Source organism: Cebus imitator, unplaced genomic scaffold (assembly GCF_001604975.1).
Source record: "Cebus imitator isolate Cc_AM_T3 unplaced genomic scaffold, Cebus_imitator-1.0 Scaffold220, whole genome shotgun sequence".
In the NCBI taxonomy this organism is placed as follows: domain Eukaryota; kingdom Metazoa; phylum Chordata; class Mammalia; order Primates; family Cebidae; genus Cebus; species Cebus imitator.
In genome coordinates, this window is record NW_016107535.1 from 2,634,193 (window position 1) to 2,652,146 (window position 17,954).

A 17,954-nucleotide genomic window follows, 5' to 3' on the forward strand; every position below is an offset into this window, starting at 1 on the left:
GAATGGGATATCTCTTTCTCTTAGCTGAGAGGAAGAGTGAGTTCTAAGTTAAATATAATCAAGGAATTTCCCTGTCTTTGCTATTTGAGATTGTGACCACAACAGGCGGTTGGCTGAAAGGGAAACTAAAGGGGGGGAGGGAGGGAAAGAGATGAAAAAACAAAAAACAAAACAAAACAAAAAAACAAAACAAAACTTCCCCAAGCAGCTCTACAACACATTTTAGCCCCAGAAATAGCCCCAGAAATCCTCAAATCAAATCAGTATCCAGATACAAGGAAGTGATATGTAGCTGGAGCAGGGTGGACACTCATCAGCTCAGTTCAGTTACAAAAGTCCAGGCTACTGAAATTAAACTCTGATGCCATTCATGCCAGCATCCAATCACGACAGAGATCAGAAGTTCAGAGACGCCTCCAGCTCCAAATTGCCAACAAGTGTGGCTGCTATACGTCAAGGGCTCTGAAGCCGTGAGAGAGGGGGAAGAACAACATTAGAGACGATGCCCAGCTGGTAAGAATCGACTGTTTGTGATGTTTTAGTCACTTGATGAATCTCATTGGCTAAAATCAAGGAACGCCCCGCCTCTTTGAAATTATGTGTGAAGCGGGGAAGTACCTAAGTTTCTATGTCTGATAGCATTTGACCCTATTGCTTTTAGCCTCCTGGCTTTGTATCTTATATATACACAGGTATATGTGTAGATTTTATATAATTGTTCTCCACTTGTTGATATCAAAGACAATTGAAGGAAATGAATTTTGAAACTTCACGGTGTGCCACCCTACAGTACTGCCCTGACCCTTACATCCAGCGGTGAGTTTAAATGTGACATAACGTCTGTCAAAACTTAATTGAAGTACCTTGTGTATTATGAATGTTTCAGCTGTGTACAAAGAACAATTCCTCCTTGTTTAGTGAGCACAGTGATATTATTTTGGACTTTCTGTGGTCTTAAAGTGGTCTGTAGGCATATTTTCTAAATTTCTTTTTTGCTTGGTAGCTGGATCTCCAAAGTGAAAAAGTTTGAAGATAGTCCTCCCATTTAAAAAAATTATCACATCATTTTAAGATTTTTAAAATATATGATTTGCCTTTTTAGCACCTACTCACTCAACAAGAAATTTCATTGGGCAGGGATATAATAATGTATGGATAATCTTCAAGCCAAAATAAACACCAAATAATATTGATTTATACATTAAGAAATAGATAAATAGCCATTGTAGTACCACACAGATTGTGGCATTCATTGTGGTTCTAAGGAATATTTTTTTGTTATGTTGGATACCAAACATCTTTTGACTAATCTGACTTTTAAAGCCTATGATTGTACTAAATTTTTTGTTATGTTTATAGGAAGAAACATTTACTTGGTACTAAGAGAGAATATTAGTGAGGGTGCACAATTGTGTGTGTATGTGTTTCAAATTAGACTTTGCTATTTTTAAACTGGTAAATGAAATCTGAACAGTGTTTTTCCAGTCATAAAGTTATGGGAGATATTCAAGTCCTATGTAGCGGCGTGATGTTGTTAGTTTAATGCGTGGGATTTTGTACTTCGTTTTATAAGATTGAGAGAGGTCCTCTGCATGTTGAAAATGGTGGGGTTACAAAGGGTTAACTTGTGTTTACCACCTGTGTCTTTTGGAGCTTCATACTAGAAGTGGATTCTGCTGTCTCTGGGCAGGACTCAGTTACTATAACCTAGCAGAGCATGAAAGATGTGTGATCTTTCATTAACATAATTTGCCACCACGTAGAACACTAATGTGGGCTATGTAGACTGTTTTCCTTCCTGTGAGGTTTCTGGTGGGTTGTGTGAGAAGGCAGAAGAGAAAGAGCAAGGCAGAAAGGTAAATGGAATAGAGGAGAGAAAAAGAAAAGAGAAGTGTGAAAAAAAGAGTGGGAAAGGAAGTTTGGGGTCTCCAAAGTTTCAATGGAAAATGTTGGTGGTAGCTTGATTTGTGCCTTGCTGTTTGCCACAAACAACAATATTAGCAAAAACGAATGGCTCTAGAGTTTATGTTCTTGTATAATGTGGAAATGAGCTTTAGCTGGAGTTGGGAGTTGGCTTGATTAAAAAGAAAAACACCAAAGATTTTCTGGTTCTCAAAATTGTTTCTAATCTCAAAATTATGTATTCCATTAAACATCTTTGGAAATAATATTTCAAAGAACATAATTGTATGAAATAGTAATCATGTAATGCTACTCTTGAGGGCATGTCTCCTAAAGTAGGAACTTGGATCCAGGGAAGCTTTGTTGACTAATAACCCACACTTCAATCCTGCACACCTCTCTAGAAGCATTTCTAGTGATTGATAAGAGATACCTATAAATATAAAGAAATAGGAAAATTGCTTTTTATATTACCCTGACAATCTATTAGTTCATGGAGTAAGTGTCATCTCAGTTTTTGACATACTGTAACATTCTAAGCAATAATAGTATTTTTTTAACCTTTAAGTTCAGTGGTACAAGTGCAAGTTTGTTACATAGGTAAACTTGTGTCATAGGGGTTTGTTGTACAGATTATTTCATCACTCAGGTACTAAGCCTAGTACCCAGTAGTTAATTTTCCTGATCTTCTTCCTCCTCCCACCTTCTATCCTTTGAAAAGCCCCCATGTGAATTGCTCCCCTCTATGTGTCCATGCGTTTTCATCGTTTAGCTCCCAGTTATACATTAGAACATATGGTATCTGGTTTTCTGTTCTTGTGTTAGTTGGTTAAAAGATAATGGCCTCCAGCTCCATCCAAGTCCCTGCGAAGGGCATGATGTCATTCTTTTTTATGGCTGTATAATATTTTAAGTAGTTTTAAAATTTCCTAGAATGCCCTGGGCTTTAATCATGGTGCCTGATACTTCTGGGGAAGGGAGGAGGCATGTTGAGAAGCTGTGAGATTATGGCTCAGAATGGCCAGGGAACAATTATTTGCCTAATAACTAATTTTAGGCAGGAATATGTACTTTTTGTTTGTAATACAAACTTAAACAGCAAAAACATTAAAGTGATGAAAAATAGTTCTTACTAAGCATCTGCTCTGTGGAAGTCATTGCAAATACAAAAATGAATTAGATGTGACTGTAGTGTTCATTTGTTTAACTCTATAGTACTTATATATTTAATGTAAAATATATTTTCCGCAAATATTTTAACTGTTTTGTCATATAAAGACTGAATTATTACTATTTTACAACCTTTACTACTTAGTGAATAAATGAGTGAAAAAGTGAAATATCACTAAAAAAATAGTATGATAATGTATATTGTCGAAGCGAGGATCAAACAATATTTTCTTTGATATTTCATGAGTGAATGGATTTGAGCTGCTTTTTCTAAGCAGACAACCGTTGTAGTTCTCGGTTTACAAAAGCTATTTTAAGAAAGACCAAATTTAATCATTCCATAATCATAGTCATGTACATAGTTAAATTTGGCTTTACTGACCTTGTGTTTAGAAAGAAGTCATGAAAGATGATTTTTTTTAAGAAAAGAACAGGATATCTTGATATTTTTAGCTCCAAGCTACCTTAATTTATGAATTTCCTTTTATCACAGAATAGAAAAAGTGACAGATGTTATCTTTTATTACTAAATGTTAATGCCATCCTGAAAAAAGTGTTTAAATATACGTTTCAAAGGACGTTGGGAATCATTCTCTCAGTTAAAATTGGGACTTCGTTCTCTGTTTTTTTCCTTTCCAATTAAACACATAAGCATATTGAACATTTAGTTGTGCCCTAACGTTAATGTTAATTTACTTTAGGATTTGCAAAAATATTCTAAAAGTCATCATTATTTTGATAATATTAACAATACAAAGAGGAAGAAAAGCTGGATAAAATCACGTTACCATTTGATTACTAACTTAATTTTAAAAATATTGAAATATGGATGGAATTATGAAAGTTCAGTAAATAAGTCAATGGGTTAGTTACTACTAATTTATGAATAGGAACCTGTACACAATAAATTCTGTTTGTTGTTTATTTTTTATTACATAAATATCAAAAATGAATCTAAAATTTAGCACTTCAGAAGCTACATCCTTATTTATCGTTTGTGCCAAAACTTGGACAATTTTCCATTCTTTCTTTTCTATAATTTTCATCTTTGTAAAATTTGTTTTTTAACAAATTAATTTTGATATACTCAATTCTTTCAAAGTATTTTTTCAAAAAATAAACCAGTTGAAATGATAAACACGAATCAAAATTAAATTTTGAATTATGTGATAACTGAGGGCTAAAAATTAAAGAAAAGTAAACATCATTTCAATTTGAACCACCAGTAAAATATGTAGTATTATTTTTCTTATTCATCCTCTATTCCAAAGAAGCATCAAACTATTAAAAATACTTTATGGGTGATAAGAAGTGTTTTTTGTGTGAATTACATATTTGTTGTGAATTTTATTCTTTACTGTCCTAAAGGTCAACTTTACTAGTTGTGCTTTCTAAATATATCCCAAAAGGAAGAGTGATGACAATGAACTTATAGTGGAAGATCATTTTATTTGTAAGATAAAATCACATAAAGGCAGATGCAGCTCTGTGTTGGCTGTCCTTCACTTGCTCCTCCACATCTGTTCCTTTTCTTTCTCGTTCTTTGCCTCAAGAAGCTGCCTCCTGATAACTGCATTAGCAGATCCTTTCTTCTCTGGTTTCCTGTTGAATTCAACTAGCCGAAATCTCCTGCAGGAGAGTGAAGTTGGAATATCAGTTTCCCTGGCTGACTCCCTGTTGGTTTTCTACTGAAGGTTGCAGATCCTCTCAGAGGCCCTTGATACCGGTCCAAGTCCCCTGACTTTGAGTAGTTACTCCCTACTCTTCCTTTTCTTCAAGCTTGGGGGGGTAATAATTTCCAGCCATCGCAAATTCCAGGGAGCCACATCATATTCCTTACACCCTCATTAAACTTGCTTCAATTATCTTTTTTCCTGCCAGTATCATGCTCTATTTCCTGCCAGGATTGTGACAACTACACACATTTTAAAAGTATGTCATGGTGTTGTTTATGTACAAATGAAGACTTCCAAAATAATTGATATAGCAATTAATAATGTAATGTAATTTTTGATGTGAGGTAAACGATGTGTCCATCCAGTTCAATGAGCACACCAGCTTTTAGCCATCTCCGTAATCACTGAGTTTCTCTGACTGGAAGGAATGAATCAACATGCTATATAATCTGCATATGTTGTTTATAATAGTTGTTTATACACACTTTAGATAAATATTAAGTTATAGTTTATCTTCAGGATCTAATATATCTATCAGTTGTAATCAAGAAAAAATACTTCAGTCTCCAATGAATAAGATCCAAAATACATTTATGACCAACCGTGGTTAGCCAAAAGCACAATGCTGTTATATTTTTGCGTGCTGCGTCTAAGCTGTGAGTGCATTTAAATAGCAGAGAGTCATATTAGCAGAGTGCTCACAGGATTTTTCGAAAGATCTCAATTGCAGTAAACTTACCACTAAGTGATTATGTGACCTTCATGAAATCACTTAAGCTATCTAAATCAAAGTTCCTCATAAGTTAAATAGAAATAAAAAGCTCTTATCTACTGTTCACAACTAGGACTCTGAGAAATAAACTCAGCTTAACTCTGAAATACACTCCCTTAGTGTACAGTAAGTTCTCACTTAACGTGGTTGTTAGGTTCTTGGAGTTTGTGAGTTTAAGCAAAACAGTATGTAACTAATGAAACCAATTTTACCATAGGCTAATGATATAAACAAGAGTTAAGTTCCTATGGCATGTTTTGGGTGACAAAAACATCACCAATCTTCTAAATGTAGACCCAAAAGATTTCTAATATTAAACATTGAGATAAATGTGAGCTATACATATACTTAAGAAGTATTAATTCAAACAGCTAAGATAATTATTTAACCAATTTTTGGTGAACTAATGAGTGATGATCATAGTGGTAGTATGTTAAATCAAGGAATAAATGTTTGCAAAGCAAAAATTGTAAAGAGCACCTCCTACCACCTCACAGTTCAAAATCAAATAAAAATATGGTTGTCTTGCTGAGAGTACTTTTCTACTGCATCATTTATCATCATGTAGTTTATGATTATCATATACTTTATTAATTTTTATTTTACAATACTGTGTATTCACTTATTTAACTATTTTCCAACCTGCTTATTCCAGTTCAGGATCTCAGGGCCAGAGCCCATCTCAGCAGCTCAGGGTGCAAGGTAGAAGCCAACCCTGGGCCAGATGCCATTGCATTGCAGGACACACAGACACACAGACACACACACACACACACACACACACACGTCACTCACAATGAGCCTGAGGCAATGTAGACACACCAATGAACCTAATGTGCACATCTTTGAAACATGGGAGGAAATAGAAGTACCTGAAAAATCCATGTAGACGTGGAAAGAACAAAAAACCTCCACACAGACAGTGACCCCAGCTGGGAACGGATTTCTTTTTTTTTTTTTTTTTTTTTTCTCATCAGTGTTACTTGGAAGAGATGTTAAACAAAACAACATTTTTTATGACCTGCTGTATTGTTCAGTTCTGCTATTATATTATGTGAATAGTGTGCCAGTGGACTGAGCTGCCTTCCCAGCAACAATTGTGTCTTCATGTAAGCATACCATGAGTTCCACTTTATATCAACCTTCAGAAGAAAGACCATTCCAGTCTTGACATCATCTTGGCTTGTCTCCCTCAGTTCTTATACTTTAGAATTAAGGAATCTGAATCCCAGATTAGTTAAGTGAATTGTCTAAGATCACACAGCAAAATAGTGACAGAACCATGATGAGAATTGAAGCCTCTTAACTACCAGTTCAAAACTCTGTTTAACACAAAACATAGCATTTTATTAGATTTGTATAAAATTTTACAGTTGACAAAATGTTTACCAAGGCATCATACATCTGACCTACCAGGGAGGTAGCAAGGTATGGTAGACAGAATAATAGTCTCCAAAGACAGCCACATCCTAATCCTCAGAACCTGTGAATATGTTATGCTACACAGCAAAGCAGAATTAAGTTTGTAAATGGAATTAATGTCACTAATCAATTGACTTTAAAATAGGTAGAATAACTTGGATTATCCCTGTGGGCACAATGCAATCACAAGAAAGCAGAAGGTAGAAGATTCAAAGTGATATGATGTTATAAAAGATTTGACAGGCTACTGCTGACTTTGAAGATGGAAGGGGGTCATGAGTCAAGAAATCTGGAAAAGGCAAGGAAATCGATTTTCTCCAACACTCTCCAAAAGCAACAAATCCCTGCTGACACCTTGATGTCAGCTCTGGGAAACCCACATCAGCATTCTGATCTACAGAACTGTGAGATACTAAATTTGTGCTAGTTTAAGCCACTAAATTTGTGGTAATTTGTCATGGCAGCAATAAGAAAGTAATCCACCAAGGCAGGAATTTTTATCCCCAAATGGTAGATGTGAACACTAAAAAACTGTTTTGTTTTGATGTGTTTAACTAAACTGTCCCATGAATTTATTATTTTCTTCTGGTGCAGAGTGGGGAAGGTAGAATATATGAGTGAAATATAATCGTAGACCTCAGGGAATCTAAGGTAAATCTACATGTATAGAAACAACACAATGTGGAAGGTGGGGATGAAGAACACCGGACAGGCTAGTCCCGGGTATGCAGGTGCAAGCACCTGCTCTTGGGGCAGCAAATTGAAACAGTCATTTTTGTTACTAGTTTCTGTTAAAGTTCCTCAAACTCTCTTACACAGAGATCTATCTGACTCTTGGGTGGTCACTCTAAAACTCTGAAGGTCAAATTTAGATCCAGGAAACGCAGGAATGCACATACTCACTTCTAATGTTGTCATGTATTGAGAGGGTTCAGATAGAGCCTTGGAAATGCACTGTAAAGAAAACACTTTTGATTCAGGTAGTTACCAGACTACACTTGGAAAAATAGCTCTAGACCTTTTGGTGTTGCAAGGTTCTCACTTAATTTAGGTCTGAGATTACATCGATGCTCTCTGAGAAATTGGGAGCCAAGGGAATGAATGCAAGGTCAGCATTTTTATCAGACAGTCCAGGTGATTCGTTCATTTGCACACCCCAATTTTGAAAAGCACTACCTACGGTGAGGCAAACTTAGACCCAGTGCCCCAATGCATGCTCATAAAAAGGTAACCAGAGATAATGGAAAACAGAGATGCATGTATGTCTTCCAAAAGACAGACTTCACCTTCTCACTTTATTTAAAAGCCAAATGGACTGTAAGATTAAAGTGACAATTTTCAATCTCTGTTGTAGGACAAGAAAGCCAAGTTTCTGATTAGCTATTTTGAAGCTCAAATTTGTCCTGACAGGGTTCTATCTCCTTTCAAGAATTCACCAAGGACAGGTCCTCAAGCAACAAGTGATGGATGGATAAAACACTGTAATTACTATCAAAGTGAAAAGACTTCCTCTATGTAATTACACACTTCCCATCCTCTAGACGCCACTTTGTTCCATTTAAAATAAAATGAGAAATGGACATGAGTGACGTGTACTTACTGGTTAGTCAAGGTTTTGGAAATGACAGTTATTAACATGTGTGTTTTATCATAAGCCATAGTATTTGGGGGATAACTTAGATTGTAGGATTAATTCTTGCTCCATTCTTATTTTTATTGTTTGCCTTCCATTCTCTACTAAATCTGACTCTCTTATGATGAATTAGATTATTTTAAGTTTAGAATGAAATCATTAAGCTTAGAAGGATAAATGTAAGGGCTCAAAGTCCCTTGCCACTTTCAAATTTCCAGTTCTTTTTTCTTTTGTTTCAAATGAGTAAACCTAATCTGTTAAGTTGAACAGCAAACACTCATTCTCAAATTCCATTAACTCAGGCAGTTTTCTCATAATTAAGATAAAAACCAGCATCATAATAATGTTAAGACTGAGAAAGGATTTTGAGTCAACAAATACAAAATTGAAGCTAGTGTGATCATTTGGTCAGCACATTTAGAAATCTATCCTAGCTAGAATAGATTTTTAATCTTTCTAAACAGATGTTCATTTATCATAGGAATAAATAATAGAATATATACAAACTTATGATAGAGGACTATAGGAACTCTTTCTTTTAAAGTCCAGTATGTTATGCCTTAAGACTGTTGATTGCATTTAACTTAACTCTCTATCAAATGCTGACATTTCATCAGTGTCTTCAATTTGTACAGCTTCCTTCAAAACATCAAATTTTAAATATTTTATTTGAAATTCGTCAGTAGTTTTTCTTCATTATTTTTTTGGTAGTGATTTCATAGAGCATCACTGAAGCCTTTCATGATGCTCTAAAAAAAGAAAAAGAAACTTCTATTTTTACACTAGAATTTAATAGTGTCATTTACTTCTTAACTACGTAGATAATTAGAATATACTATTCATTAAACCTTTCAATGAGGAAACATACTTTCTTCCAATTTTTTCATAACACTGCAACTGCCTCTATATAAATTTTTTTTTTTTTTTTTTGAGATGGAGTTTCGCTCTTGTTACCCAGGCTGGAGTGCAATGGCGCGATCTCGGCTCACCGCAACCTCTGCCTCCTGGGTTCAGGCAATTCTCCTGCCTCAGCCTCCTGAGTAGCTGGGATTACAGGCACGCACCACCATGCCCAACTAATGTTTTGTATTTTTAGTAGAGACAGGGTTTCACCATGTTGACCAGGATGGTCTCGATCTGTTGACCTCATGATCCACCTGCCTCGGCCTCCCAAAGTGCTGGGATTACAGGCTTGAGCCACCGCGCCCGGCAGTAAAAAGTTTTAATAAAATAGATTTTTCTATTTTATCATTTTCCTTTTAACACTTTTGTTATCTCAGGCAATGAGACTTTATACTTCACAGAATTTTTCAAACTAAATGATGGGCAATCAAAAGTAAAATTGAGGAGTTTTCATCCAGCATCTTAATTGATACTAATATGATAAATCTTTGTACCTGCCTAAGTTCTTTCTTTAGTATACTATAGAGGCTGATGTGACTGTAATGGAGAATTTTGCAATAAAACATAACATATTAATGCATGATTTGTCTTCAAGTTGCTACTGCTGTAAATGTGGTCCATTTTAAATGTTGCAGTCACACTGGCACACTTTCTACGGTCACGTGTTCAATCATTTTTTTCTTGCTGAACAAAAGGCTTCAGTGAAGCTCTATGAAATCACTACCGAATCTCCTAGATTGTGTGCCAGGTGCCAGGGTATTTATTTTTAATACCTAGCCTTTCTGAATTAAGTACATTTAAGGAGATTTGTAATTAATCTTTAAATTCATAAATTTAAATAGCTAATCTTTAAATTCATAAATCAAATTTATTAATTTAAATAGCTAATCTTTAAATTCATAAATTTTGTTTGGTTGGGGGACAAGGAACATAGGAGAAAGGAAATAGTTCACTTTCATTGTAAACTTAGTAGTTGAGTTTGTAGCTTGTAGTTTGAAAGCTACAGAGCTATTTAATAATGTTCTACAAATATTTATTAAATACTCAATACTGGATATATAATAAAAAATTTACAACTTCAAAATTTTTATGTGCTTGTTTTTACTGTAGCAAATTTGGTTCTGAAATATTCTTAATTAAATGTGAGGTAAAGGAAGATCTTGAAGCTCAGGTAGAAACATAAATGTCAGAGCATTTTAGGTATTATCAGATAAAACATTCAGATAAAAGTAAATGTGACTTGCTACTACTGATATCTCAGTAAGTATTTATTACTTTAGTAAGTATTTATTATTAGATTCATAATTTTCTATAAACAAGTCATAATCATAGTTTCAATGTTTTATTCATTATTAAATAATAGAATGAGTACTTTCCAGTTATATAAGTGACTACATCCTTATCTCATCATATCTATGTAATTTACTACATTCATTATTTCTCTTATTTTTAAACATTTGGTTTGGTTATAATTTGTATGACTAATTAAGAATGTTACACAACCACCTTTCTTTTGAATTATTTCCTTGGGATAGTACAATGGGACAAATCTTCTAAGCAAACGTATACATGTTGAATCTAAACAAGGTATGTAACTTACCGGAATTATATAACACAATTCTTAAGCTAAGTAATATTCCAAGTTTTCAAATGAGAAAAATGATTCTCAGAGATACTTAGCCAAGGTGACCTCACTAATCAGTAGAAAACGTGTTTGTACTTTCATTCTCATCTGAGTCAGGGCTGTCTGACCCAAAGATTGTGCTAATTCCCCGCAACACCCGGCCACCCAAGAAGCAAGAGGGCTGGGTAGTAAATGAGTGTATATTTTTTCAAGTTGCTGGAAAACATTACTATTTAAATAGTATGCCAATGTATTTTGCCAAAGAGTTGCAGCTTTGAAAAGTATTATTTTTAAATTTTATTAAGTTAATAGATGTAAGATGATATGTGGTTGTAATTAGCACTTTTTAAATTCACTAGGACAACTACAAAAACTACAGTTACTAACTTTGAAAGACCTCAACTTTTGATTTTGTATTTTTGGAAAATGAAAATGAGTGCAGTGGCTCACACCTGTAATCCCAACACTTTGGGAGTCTGAGGAGGGTGGATCATGACGTCAGGAGATTGAGAACAGCCTGGCTAACACGGTGAAACCCTGTCTCAAAAAAAAAATACAAAAAATTAGCTGGACGTGGTGGCACGCACCTGTAGTCCCAGCTACTCAGGAAGCTGAGGCAGGAAAATCACTTGAACCCAGTTGGCGGAGGTTTCAGTGAGCCAATATCAGGCCACTGCACTCCAGCCTGGGCGACAGAATGAGACTCTGTCTAAAAAAATAAAATAAAAGGAAAGAAAGAAAATGAAAATAAGATATGAACAGCAAACTATCTAGCATTTATTGAATTTTAACAATGTGCCAGGAACTGTTCTAAGCACTTTACACGTTTAACTCTCAAACCGCTGTAAGAGGTAGTTACTAGCAGTATTTCTTTCTAATCAAGAGACAGTAGTATAAAGTTTAAGAGACTGGATTCTGGTGCCAATGTGTCTAGGTTTGAAAATCTCACTCTGGCAAATGTTAGACCTCCTAACTTAATCTATGTCTGTTTGGGTTTTGTTGTTGCTGCTGTTGTTGTTTTTCATGCATAAAGGAGTGTGATAATAGTAGTACCTACCTGATTGCATTGCTCTAAGAATTAAATGAGTTAATTGTACAAATAACGTAAGACAGAGCCTGGCACACAGTAAGTACTATAGAATGTTAGCTCTTTTATTATTATTATTTTATTATTATTACTTTAAGTTCTAGGGTACATGTACAGATTTTCACATTTTGTATGAAGAAACTGAGACAGAGATCAGCTGTGTAACCTCTCTAGAGTAAAACAGTTGGTGGTTAGGGGTAGGATCCTGATTTCTACCCCATTTTCTATAATAGTGCCTTAGCTCTTAGTAAATTCTATGTAGGAAAGGTTTTCAAGCATAAATAAAGCTTAAACAGAAAACTGCAAAAACTAATAAGTTGACATTCTAGAAGAATGGTGTGAGTCTAAAGAGGAAATATATTTCTAAGCATCACTCATACCCTTAACTCAATCCCAGACAGGCAATTTTTGTTTTGGAGTTTCACTTTTGTCACTGAGGGTGGAGTGCAATGGTGTGATCTCCGTTCACTGTAACCTCCGCCTCCCAGGTGTAGGAGATTCTCCTGCCTCAGCCTCCCAAGTAGCTAGAATTACAGGCATGCATCACCATGCCTGGCTAATTTTGTATTTTTAGTTGAGATGGGGTTTCACCATGTTGGCTAGGCTGGTCTCAAACTCCTGACCTCAGCTGACCTGCCCACCTCAGCCTCCCAAAGTTCTGGGACTACAGGCGTGAGCCACCCACTGCCCAGCCCCAGACAGCCAAATTTGATGACAGTCTATTCTACCTCTGGAAATAAATGTTTCCATTAGAACCCTTATAGACAGGGGCTTAACTTTGAAAACAGAGTTGCCAGTTTGGAAACTTGGGGTCACTTACTTCAAAAGCTCTCCTTTAATTGATTTATTAAAAAAAAAAAAAAAACAACTTAATGCTTTTACTTCCCCGTTTCTTAGAAATCTCTCATTTACCAATTTCTGTTATTGAAATTTGGTGATGTGGATCAAGCCTTCCTCCATGAACTCTTGACACAATCAGAATAATTCATTTCTACTCTATCAATGTGACCTTTTTTTCCTTATATGGGACTTTGACCCACCATCATTTCTTTCCATATCTGTCCTTTTTTCTTTTATGCTTTTGCTAGCTTATCTTAACTGAAGCCTTTTCTTTCTCTGGAAACATCTACATTGCCCATGGTTCTTTAGTAGAAGCAATGCCTTTTACACAAATACCTTTTCATTCAGGTGGACAAGAAAAGAAACTAACTTTTTTTTTTTTTTTTAGACAATACTGTTGTTTTAGATCATGGTTTACCCACGATTACTCAATAATCTGGTGTTTTCTGAAATCTCAACCATCAAAGTGATTGACTGACCTTTATGACAATATATTGACCTTCTGAAAATTGTCCTCTGTTACATGGCCCCATTTTCCTCTTTATTAGCATCTGGCAACTCTTTGGGGGACTCTGTTTCCCTTTTGATTGCCTTCCCATAATGTTGTCTTACAGTCCCTCTGCTTCTTCAATTCAAGAAGCTCCCATTTCCACTTCAGGTACCAATCCACAGAATTGTCCGGGATTGCTCATGATTACCTGAAATTATATCAGGCCCAAAGCACACAGTCTCACACTTTCTGGCCACAATCTCTTGTCCCTTCCCCACTCTTACACCCCAGTTTGCACCAAGCCTGTTCCTTTTGCACATCCTCACAACCTCCCCTATAAAAATTCATGCCCTTCTTCAAAATTTGTCTTAATTTCTATTTATTTCATGATGTATTTTGTGCATATTCACTTACAAGTTTCTGTTCAGCTACCAGACCCTCAGTACTTAAAGTGAAGTGCATAGACTAATTCAAAATTTGGGGCCCACATCAGTCCTGCTAAATGAGAATCTGTATTTTATTTATTTTTTATTATTTCATTAGCGTTGGGGGAACGTGGTTTTTGGTTACATGATTAAGTTTTCTAGTGCTGATTTCTGGGATTTTGGTGCACCCATCACCTAAGCAGTGTACACTGTGTTCAAAAGCGAGTAGTCTTTTATCTCTTCCTTTCTACCCATCCTTCCCCTTGAGTCCCCAAAGTCCATATATCATGATTTTTAAATTTTATTATTATTTTTTTTTTGTGACAGAATCTCACTCTGTCACCTGGACTGGCATGCAGTGGTGTGATCTCGAATCACTGAAACCTCCGCCTCCTGGGTTCAAACAATTCTCCTACCTCAGCCTCCCGAGTGGCTAGGATTACTGGTGCCTGCCACTGTGCCCAGCTAATTTTTTGTATTTTTAATAGAGATGAGGTTTCACCAAGTTGGCCAGGCTGGTCTCAAACTCTTGACCTCGTGATTCACCCAGCTCAGCTTCCCCATATATCATTCTTATACCTTTGAGTCCACATAGCTTAGCTCCCACTCATAAGTAAGAACATACAATATTTGGTATTCCATTTCTGAATTATTTCACTTAAAATAATGGTCTCCAGCTTCACTCATGTTGCTGTAAATGCCATTCTTTCTTTCCTTTTAGTGGCTGAGTAGTATTCCCTGGTGCATTTAAATCACATTTTCTTTATTCACTTGTTGGTTCATGGGCATTTAAGCTGTTTCCATATTTTTGCATTTGTGAGTTGTGTTACTATAAGCATGCATATGCAAGTGTCTTTTTCATATAATGACCTCTTTTCCTTTGGGAAAGAATCTGTATTTTAACCAGAACTCAAGGTGATTCATGAACATGTTCAATTTGAGAAGTGTGACTTTAGTCTAGTGGTTCCCAGGGTGTGATCCCAAGAGTACAACTGTAGTACTTGGGAATAGTATTAGAAATGCAAATTCTCAGGCCAATGTGTGTACTGTTGAACTTAAAACCTGAAGTTATAGTTCAACAATTGTATTTTAGCACAGTTATCAGGGGATTCTGATGCACACTGAAGTTTGAGAACCTGACTATACAACTGACAAGGGAGGGGCTGCCTTATTAATTTGTACTCTCTATAGGTGTAGGGTATGCATTTTACAAATGCATAGGAAGTGACTGAGCAAATGGACGAATGAATGAGTGAATGATGCTCTTGTTTATATCACAGATAATGTGTAGCTTTTTCTTCTCTGATGTACCATACAAATTTATTTATACTTCACATATGGTATTTACATTTAATTACTTAAATGACTAAAATTTTAATTATTTCTGTATATACATTATGTCTAACATTGAGTTGTGTATATTATAGATATTCAATAGATGTTTAATTTGGTTGAAATAATTCTGTTGTATATTTTTTTTACTTTTGGTCCCACCCCTCAATGCCACACACCTTTCCCTTTCATGATACATTGTTTTAGACCAAGTGAAGGACCAAATACAAGATACAAGGCAGGTGGGAATCTGACCTATGGGAATTTGTCTTCTCAAAATAACAAAAATAAATCTTAAAAACAAAGTTGAAAATAAAAGTGAGAAAAGCATTTTAGAATGAAAAAAAAAAAAAAACTGGACTGTCTGGGAATATGACAGAATAGAAACAGCTCCAGTCTGCAGCTTCCAGCAAGATCAATGGAGAAGGTGGGTGATGTCTGCATTTCCAACTGAGGTACCCAGCTCATCTCATTGGTATTGGTGAGACAATGGGTGCAGCCCACAAAGGGTGAGCCGAAGCTGGGTGGGATGTCATCTCATGCGGGAAGCACAAGTGGTCAGGGAACTCCCCTCCTCCGCAGCCAAGGGAAGCCATATGGAACTGTGCTGTGAGGAACAGTGTACTCTGTCCCAGATACGACACTTTTACCATAGTCTTTGCAACCCACAGAACAGGAGAGTCCCTCAGGTGCCTATGCAACCAGGACCCTGGCTTTCAAGTACAAAACTGGGTGGCCATTTGAGTAGACACTGAGCTAGCTACAGGAGTTTTTGTCCATACCTCAGTGGCATCTGGAATGCCACCGAGACAGAACTGTTCACTCCCATTGAAAGAAGACTGCAGTCAAGGAGCCAAATAATCTAGTTCAGCGGTTCCTGCTTCCACAGAGCCCAGCAAACTAAGATCAACTGGCTGGAAATTCTTGCTGTCAACACAGCAGTCTGATGTCAAGCTGGGATGCTTGAGCTTGGTGTGGGGAGGGGCGTCTACCACTACCGAGGTTTGAATAGGTGGTTTTCTTCTCACAGTGTAAACAAAGCCTCCAGGAAGTTCAAACTGGGTGGAGACCACCTCAGCTTGGCAAATTCACTGTAGCCAACTGCCTCTCTAGAAACAAACTACTCTGAGCTAAAGGAACATGTTTCTCCTCTCTGGACAGGGCATCTCTGAAAGAAAGGCAGCAGTCCCAGTCAGAGGCTTATACATAAAACTCCCATCTCCCTGGGACAGAGCACCTGGGGTAAGGGGGGACTATGGGTGCAGCTTCAGCAGACTTAAACGTTTCCTGCCTGCCGGCTCTGAAGAGAAAGTCAAATTGTCTCTGCTTGCAGATGACATGATTGTATATTTAGAAAACCCCATCATCTCAGCCCCAAATCTTCTTAAGCTGATAAGCAACTTCAGCAAAATCTCAGGATACAAAATCAATGTGCAAAAATCACAAGCATTCCTGTACACCAATAATAGAACAAAGAGCCAAATCTTGAGTGAACTCCCATTCACAACTGCTACAAAGAGAATAAAATATCTAGGATTACAACTTCCAAGGGATGTGAAGGACCTCTTTAAGAAGAACTATAAACCACTGCTAAAGGAAATAACAGAGCACACAAACAAATGCAAAAACATTCCATGCTCATGATTAGGAAGAATGAATATCATGAAAATGGCCATACTGTCCAGAGTAATTTATAAATTTGAAGATATTCCCATCAAGCTACAATTGACTTTCTTCACAGATTTAGAAAAAAACTACTTTAAATTTTATATGAAACCATAAAAAGAGCTTGTATAACCAAGATAATACTAGGCAAAAAGAACAAAGCTAGAGGTATCATGCTACCTGCCTTCAAACTATACTACAAGGCTACAGAAACCAAAACAGCATGGTCCTGGTACCAGAACAGTTATGTAGACCAATGGAACAGAACATAGGCCTCAGAAATAACATCACACATCTACAACCATCTGATCTTTGACAAACCTGACAAAAACAAGCAATGGAAAAAGGATTCCCTATTTAATAAATGGTGTGGGGAAAACTGGCTAGCCGTACGTGGAAAACTGAAACTGGACTCCTTCCTTATACCTTATACAAAAATTAACTCAAGATGAATTAAAGACTTAAACATAAGGCCTAAAACTGTAAAAACCCTAGAAGAAAACCTAGGCAATACCATTCAGGACATAGGCATGGGCAAAGACTTCATGACTGAAACACCAAAAGCAATGGCAACAAAAGCCAAAATTGACAAATAGGATCTAATTAAACTAAAGAACTTCTGCACAGCAAAAGAAACTATCACGAGAGTGAACAGGCAACCTACAGAATGGGAAGAAATTTTTGCAATCTATCCATCTGACAAAGGACTAATATTCAGAGTCTACAAAGAACTTAAACAAATTTACAAGAAAAAGACAACCCCATTGGAAAGTGGGCAAAGAATATGAACAGACACTTTTCAAAAGAGGACATTTATGTGGCTGACAAACATATGAAAAAAAGTTTATCATCACTGGTCATTAGAGAAAAGCAAACCAAAACTACATTGAGATACCATCTCACACCAGTTAGAATGGCGATCATTAAAAAATCTGGAGACAACAGATGCTGGAGAGGATGTGGAAAAATAGGAACACTTTTACACTGTTGGTGGGAGTGTAAATTAGTTCAAC

At 36.2% G+C, this 17,954-nt stretch overlaps 1 protein-coding gene across 6 annotated transcripts in view; it reads left to right on the plus strand.

Annotated features, from left to right (window-relative positions):
• Positions 1-258: 258 nt before the first annotated feature.
• TP63 (tumor protein p63) overlaps positions 259-17,954 on the plus strand; it is a 266,573-nt gene continuing 248,877 nt past the window's right edge. For 2 of the 6 annotated variants that reach the window (XM_017549596.2, XM_017549598.2), the window contains exon 1: positions 627-816. In XM_017549596.2, coding sequence (XP_017405085.1) covers positions 755-816 — 62 coding nt within the window. In that variant the 5' untranslated portion in view covers positions 627-754. Of the gene's footprint in view, positions 514-576; positions 817-17,954 lie in introns of those variants that run through there. The other 4 variants (XM_017549590.2, XM_017549592.2, XM_017549591.2 and 1 more) reach the window with 4 other exon arrangements.